Source organism: Dipodomys ordii, unplaced genomic scaffold (genome assembly GCF_000151885.1).
Source record: "Dipodomys ordii isolate 6190 unplaced genomic scaffold, Dord_2.0 Scaffold28, whole genome shotgun sequence".
Classification (NCBI taxonomy): domain Eukaryota; kingdom Metazoa; phylum Chordata; class Mammalia; order Rodentia; family Heteromyidae; genus Dipodomys; species Dipodomys ordii.
This window is the reverse complement of record NW_012267244.1, coordinates 15,718,526-15,725,967: the sequence shown is the minus strand read 5'-3', so window position 1 is coordinate 15,725,967 and position 7,442 is coordinate 15,718,526. Positions and strand designations below refer to the sequence as shown.

The window sequence follows — 7,442 nt, the reverse complement described above, 5'->3', positions numbered from 1 at the left end:
TTATTGGAGATAGGAGTCTCACGGTCTCTCCTGCCCGGGCTGGCTTTGAACCTCGATCCTCAGATCTCAGCCTCCTGAGTAGCTAGGATTACAGGCTTGAGCCACCAGCGCCCAGCTCCCTGAGCTTTTTCTGCTCAAGGCTAATGCTCTATTACTTTGAGCCACAGCACCATTTCCAGTTTTCTGTTAGTTAACTAAAAATAAAGAGTCTCACAGACTTTCCTGCCCAGGCTGGCTTCGAACCACAATCCTCAGATCTCAGCATCCTGAGTAGCTAGGATTACAGGCATGAGCCACCAGCACCCAGCATACATAGTTATTTTTGTTGAAGATGGTCTAGGATCCTCCTTCCTCCAGATAGCTGAGAACACAGGAATGTAACACAGACCCAACTTTTTAACATAGGTTCATCTGAAGGTGATGGTGGCCCATCATGCCTGTAATCCTAGCTATTTATGAGCCTGAGATCTGAGGATCACAGTTCAAAAGCAGCCTATGGAGAAGTCTATGAGAATCTTATCTCCAATTACCCAACACAAAGCTGGGAGTGAAGCTGTGTCTCAACTGGTAGAATACCAGACTTGAGGGAAAAAGCAAGAGTTGTCTCAGTAGCAGTGTGCACACACACACATACACAAAACAAACAACCTAGTTCTCTGTAGCTTTTTGTCTGAGCTGACCTCAAACTCAATCCTCCTGGTCTCAAACTCCCAAATAGCAGAGGTTTCAGGGATGAGCATCAAGACAATTAGCTTCCCTTTACATTTTTAATAATATAATAGACCATAATTAACTATAATCACTTTGCTTTATCATTACAAAGCTATTTTTAAATGTTTAGCAGTATGATATGGTATACATACAGATTTGTTCTTCTAAAAATATACACATTATTCATATATGGTAACACACATAGGAATAAATACAGACACCATTTAGATGATTACAAGTGTCTAAAAACATTTCTGGAAGTCCATAATAAAGTCTAAGAGCACTTCACCACTAGAAGTAAGACTTGTAAGCCAGGACCTAAGAAAGAGGTTTGTTTTTAATTTCATTCCTTTTGGGTACTTTCCTGTTAGAAATGCCTTATTTTTTTTTTGTCTTTTTTTTTTTTTTGGTCGGTCATGGGGCTTGAACTCTAGGCCTGGACCCTGTCCTGAGCTCTTCAGCTCAAGGCTAGTGCTCTACCACTTGTGCCACAGTGAAACCTCCAGTTTTCTGGTGGTTAACTGGAGATAAGAGTCTCATGGAATTTCCTGCCTGGGCTGGCTTTGAACCATAATCCTCAGATCTAGCCTCTGGAGTAGCTAACATTACAGTATGAGCCACCAGCACCCAGCCTTTTAGGTACTATTTAAGTTTGGTCATATGCAGTATTACATCATTCACACATTCCCCTACATCTGGAAATACTGGGGTTGGAATTTAGGATTTCCAGCTTGTAAGACATGTGCTCTACCACTTGAGCTATAGTCTCCCATCCCTTTGTTTTAGTTTGTTTTTAGAGAGATATCTAGCTTTTGCTCAAGCTAGGCTCAGTCCCCAATCCTCTTGTTATGGCCTCCTGATAATTGGGTTACTAGTGTAAACCACTACATCCAGCTTGTTTAGAGTTGAGGTCTAACTTTTGTCACAGCTAACTTAAAACACACAATCATTATTCTACTCTAGAGTAGGCAGGACTGTATAGGCATCTACCACCTCACCCAACCCTCATGTAATATACCTTTCTAACAGATGCTTGCTCAAGGATATATACATACACATACAGACACTGATAGGGCAAATACAGCAAGCAAAACAGTATCAATGACTAAAACCAGTTAGATTTATGGATATTTCTTTTATAGATCATTTTACCTTTTTGTAATCTTTAAAAATTTTATACAGAATGTTCCACTGAATATTCCTTTGAAATGCTAATGTTATTTTTTTAGGTCAATGTAATTTTACAATTTATAAGAACAATAAAATTTACCTCTTTGACTTTGTTTTTCTTCCCCTTTAGCTATACAAAAATTGGAAACTTCTTTATGAGCATCAAACATGCTGGTGTCTGAAATTTTCTCAAAATTTGACTTCGGCTTCACAAATCTACTCCTCATTCTTAAATTGCTGGTCCCTTGAGAAACTGCATTTCTGGGAGTAAAGAAATAAAAGAAATTGATCAATTATGTAAGCATTCCCTTGCTTCCTTTTTTTTTGGTCGGCCATGGGGTCTGGGCCTGGGCGCTGTCCCTCAGCTCTTCAGCTCAAGGCGAGCACTCTACCACTTGAGCTGCAGCGCCACTTCCGGTTTTCTGGTGGTTTATTGGAGATAGGAGTCTCACGGTCTCTCCTGCCCGGGCTGGCTTTGAACCACGATCCTCAGATCTCAGCACCCTGAGTAGCTAGGATTACAGGTGTGAGCCACCAGTAGCCAGCCCCTTGCTTTCTTATATTGCCACATTCTGTCCAGCACCAGAGCAGTCAATGCACCATCTATTAAGTACCACATTATATATAGATGGTGTCTATTTATTTAATTTAGATTTACTTTTTGTGCCTATATTGAGGCTTGAATTCAGGGCATGAAAGGTGTCCCTTAGCATTTTCACTCAATAACAGTGCTCTACCATTTAAGCCACAGGTCTACTTTCAACTTTTTAGAGGTCAATTGGAGGTAAGAATCCCATGCACTTTCTTGCCTAGGCTGACTTCAAACAATGGTCTCAGATCGCAGCCTCCTAAATATCTAGGATAGCAGGTATAAAACAAAACAAAACCAAAAACAGATTCCTTAAGCAGAGACTCAAACTATCAATCCTTCTACTCCAGGATCCCAAGTACTAGATTACAGATACAGTAAATACTCATTTCTTAATGCTGAAGTTATAAAATACTAAACTTACTAGAGGTATTAGGGAAAAAATCTAGACAATATTCATAAAACAGATTCAATTTCTATAGATCAACTTTTTCAAAGATACACCAAGACCAGTGATACCTAGATCAGACAAACGTTAATTAAATGTGTAAGAGATCAGCATTGACTACTTAATTGAATACTAAAGTAATAAACCTGGTTGGTGTAGTTTCCTTTATTTCTTCCATTAAATCAACTTTTTCTCCAATAGTCCGTTCCTCTGACACAATCCTGTCTTCCAATGATGCAGTAGATGCACTTGTGATAAGTGAATTAAATTCTTGATATTCATCAACGGGCTTGTGATTTACATTTTCTGTGCTAAAAGGAATATGACTCCCATCCTCTGAATGAAATATGCACACACCTACTGCACAAAAAAAGAAAAAGAAAATTAAAAATGAACCCAATATGAATCAGTACCTGAATACTCTTCAAAATTCAGTAATTGTCAAATTCTACATTATTATTTAACTAAAGTTAGCTCTCTTTAGCTCTACATTCTAAATTCATGATTAAATATTTCATAAATGAGATTTGATCTGTAATAGGGTCATAATGAAAACTGTATGCTATCTAAAGTAATAGTCTTTTGTTACTTTCAATAATTTCAAAACAGATTGGACTTTGGGGTATGTGAGATAATACTGTGGTTTGAACTCAAGGCTGGTGCTCAAACTATAATCCCAGCTACTCAGGAGGCTGAAATCTGAGGTTTACCATTCAAAGACAGCCTGGGAGGAAAGTCTATGAGACTCATGTCCAATTAACCACCAGCAAACCATAAGTGAGCTGTGGCTCAAAGTGGTAGAGCATTAACCTTGAATAAAGAAACAACTCAGAGGTACTGCCTGAGTTTGAGCACCAGTGCCCAGGTTCTTGATAATTGTTTTACTGACTAACTTGATGTTTAGTTGTTAGACTTTTAGGCTTATAACCCTATATTTATCCAAAAAAAGTTTCTGATTTGTAGCCATGTGCTGGTGGCACATGCCTATAATCCTAGCTACTCAAGAAGATGAAATATAAGGATCACAGCCAGCCTGGGCAGGAAAAGTCTGTGAGACTCTTATCTCCACTAAACTACAAAAAAAAAAAAAAAAAAAAAGCAGAAAGTAGAGCTATGGCTCAATTGGTAGTGCATTACAATTGAGCATAAAAGCTCAGGGACAACATCCTACCCCCCCCAAAAAAAATTCTTTCTTAGTGGCAGAGTCTTACAGTAGAGTCTGTCTTAGCTGTGTGGGACATAAAATAATGGTTCTAAAAATGAATAAAGGAAGGGCATTAATGCACATGCCTATATTCCTAGGTAATGCTGTAGAAATCAGGAGGATTGAGGTTCAAGGTCAGCCCAGGTGAGAAATTAGCCAGATCCTCCCTTCTTCCTCCCCTCTCCCCCCTTTTTAATGCTGGTCCTGAGGCCTGAACTCCAACCTCAGGTCCAGTAAAAAACAAACAAAAAGGCACCTGTAAATCTAGCTATTCAAGAGGCTAAGATCTGAGGATCACAGTTCAAAGCCAGCCCGGGCAGGAAAATCTATGAGACTCTTACCTACAATTAACTGCAGAAAACCAGAAGTGGTACTGTGGCTCAAGTGGTAGAGCACTAGCCTTGAGCTGAAGACAGCTCAGAGACCCAGAGTTCACCCCCCATGACCAACAACAACAACATCAACAAAAAAATGTGAACAGTTATTTCATGTAGTTATACATAAAGGAATAGTAAAGACCACAGCTTCTAAGTTCAGCCTAACATACTAAAAATCACTGAAGGCATAGATCAAGTGGTAAAGTGTCAACTTACTAAGAACCCCTGAGTTCAAACCTCTCATCAGCAAGTTCAGTGCCAGTGGCTCATACCTAAAATCTTACCTACTCATGAAATAGATCAGAGGATCACAGTTTAAAGCCAGCCTGGACAAAAAAGTCTGAGACTCTATTTCCAATTAACCAGAAAAATGCTAGACTAAAAGTGTAGCTCAAGTTGTAGAGAACCAGACATGAAAAAGAAAGACAATGGAGAGCTCAAGGCTCTGAACTCAAGTCCTAATACTGGCATCAAAATAAATAAATAAATAAAAATAAGCTGGCCTATGTTTTGGCATTCTCCAAACTATTAGAACAGTTAAAATTATCTCAATGTCAAAAATATTATTACATAGGAGAAAATTTGCCACTTTAAGCAGCAAATCCTCTATTGAAGAGAAATATATAAACATTATAAACAATGTTTATAATGATAAAAAAATAACTTCCATAAAGAAATACTTTGCTTGGTTAACCAAATACACGATCTTAAATGGCTAGCATATCTAACAGGATAAATAAGATAGTGCTTGGATCGATATACAAATATTATGTTTTTTGTTTTGTTTGTTTTTTTGTCAGTAGTGGGACTTAAACTCTGTCCCTGTGCTCTTCAGCTCAAGGCTAGCATTGTACCACTTGAGCCACAGCACTACTTCTGGTATTCTGGTGGTTTTGTTGGAGATAAGAGTTTCACAGACTTTCCTGCCAGGGCTGGCTTTGAACTGCAATCCTCAGATCTCAGCCTCTGGGGAAGCCAGGATTACAGGCATGAGCCATGAGCACCTGGCAAATGTTTCTAAGAAAAGGAATGTAAGTTTCAAATGTAAGGGGCTGTTCACTCCCAATGTGGATGTAAGTTCTTAGCAGACAGATCTGAAGAGGATTCAGATTCCTTTTCCACTCTTACCATCACCCTGGTCAGTACTGATTTCTGACTGCAGGACTATATCTCCCATTGTCAGCAAAGTTATGGCAGCTTCGGTGCTTCCATCGCTGGGATCTTGAGGAAACAAGCAATAAACAACAATAAGTCTAGAAATCTATTTACTTAAAACAGAGAGTTGTGTGTGCATGGTGTGTGCACACATGCACGCACCAGTGCTAGAGCCTGAACTCAGGGCCTTGTGCTCTTGCCTGGCTTCTTTGTTCAAGGCTGGTGCTCTATACACTCACGCCACATTTCTATTTCCAGCCTTTTACTGGTTTGTTGGAGAGCTTTTCAGATTTGTCTACCTCAGGTCAGGTCACAGCCTCCTGAGTAATTGAGCATGAGCTCAGGCATGAGCCACTGGTTCCTTCAAACAGTTTTTTTTTTTTTCACTCAGGTGTTTATCTTCAGGTGATGTGTTCCAAAATCCTCTATACCACTATTCCTTACTCATATGGTTACAGACTAAAGATTATAGACTACAGATTTTAGATTATAGACTGCAGATTTTTTTTAAGCATCATTTATTGGCTTTTGTATGAGGGGGTGGGGGTTAGAATGCAGGTCCTAGGTTTGAACTCAGGGCCTAGACACTGCCCCTGAGCTTTTTTGCTCAAGGCTAGTGCTCTACCTAGTGAGCCACAGCTCTACTTTGGGCTTTTTAGTGATTAGCTGGAGATAAGAGTCTTACAGACTTCCTTGTCTGTGCTGGCTTTGAACCTTGATCCTCAGATTTTAGCCTCCTGACTAGTTAGGATTGCATGCATGAGACACTAGCACCCAGGCTCATATATTGGCTTTTACTTGATGACAGTACTTTCTTTCCATTAAAAATGTCTTCAACAAAAAACGTTCTCAGGTATACAAACCCAGAGACAATCTCTAGTTTTTTATTTAACACTTAAAACTCAAATCATCTTCCATAGTTACATCTAAGAATCTAACTTCTCAAGCAGATAACATACTTAGCACTAGAATCTTCTTGTTCAGCTCCCTAAGAAACATCCTCCATACCCACTACAGTAAATAACTGTGCTAATACAAACAAGAATGATAACAGATTAGCAGACTGATAACAATTACCTGCTACACTTGGAGCTTGTTCTCCAGAGGTCATTTCCTAAAAGAGGAAAAGATAAGAGTAACATCTGTTTCTTCCAAACACTGTTCTCAAAAGACTGCATTATATAGTTCTTCCATAGTTTCACTTACCACAATGGAATTTTTTTTCTTGATTTGTAATGATTCATAAAATTCCAGAAATAAGAGATAAATTTTTTTGAATCTAGCTCTGGTTTTGCCTTTTCTCCATTGCAAATTTTACTGCTAAGCACTTGCTATGTACCTCTAACCACACTTTTTCACTATGTACATCTAACCACATTTCTTCACTTTCAGCCCCTCAACTACAGTCAAATCTACTTGTACATAACAGAAATAGTTTGAAGATTATCCCAATTTTTATACTACGTGAAAGAAAGCAAAATTAATTTTAATAAATGAAAAAGTAACAGAATCAATGTCTACAGAGTTCATTTATCAGCTCCCCAGTGATACTGGCAAAAATAATCTTCAATATAAAACATTTAGGCTGGGAATATGTCTTAGTAGTGGAGTGCTTGCCTAACATACATGAAGCCCTGGGTTCGATTCCTCAGTACAATATAAACAGAAAAGGCCAGTTCAATTCCTCAGTACAATATAAACAGAAAAGGCCAGAAGTGGTGCCATGAGCAAAAGCAGCTCAGGGACAGTACCCAGGCCCTGAGTTCAAGCCCAGGACTAGGGAGGAAA

The 7,442-nt window shown here is 38.9% G+C and overlaps 1 protein-coding gene across 1 annotated transcript in view; it reads right to left on the bottom strand.

Moving 5' to 3' along the window:
* Positions 1-7,442, bottom strand: part of Bdp1 (B double prime 1, subunit of RNA polymerase III transcription initiation factor IIIB) — a 110,846-nt gene that overhangs the window by 24,843 nt on the left and 78,561 nt on the right. Inside the window, exons 25-28 of the mRNA XM_013015828.1 lie at positions 6,732-6,768; positions 5,628-5,720; positions 3,065-3,278; positions 1,982-2,142 (exon numbers count right to left, since the gene is read on the bottom strand). Of these exons, the coding sequence (XP_012871282.1) occupies positions 1,982-2,142; positions 3,065-3,278; positions 5,628-5,720; positions 6,732-6,768 (505 nt within the window). The remainder of the gene's footprint in view (positions 1-1,981; positions 2,143-3,064; positions 3,279-5,627; positions 5,721-6,731; positions 6,769-7,442) is intronic.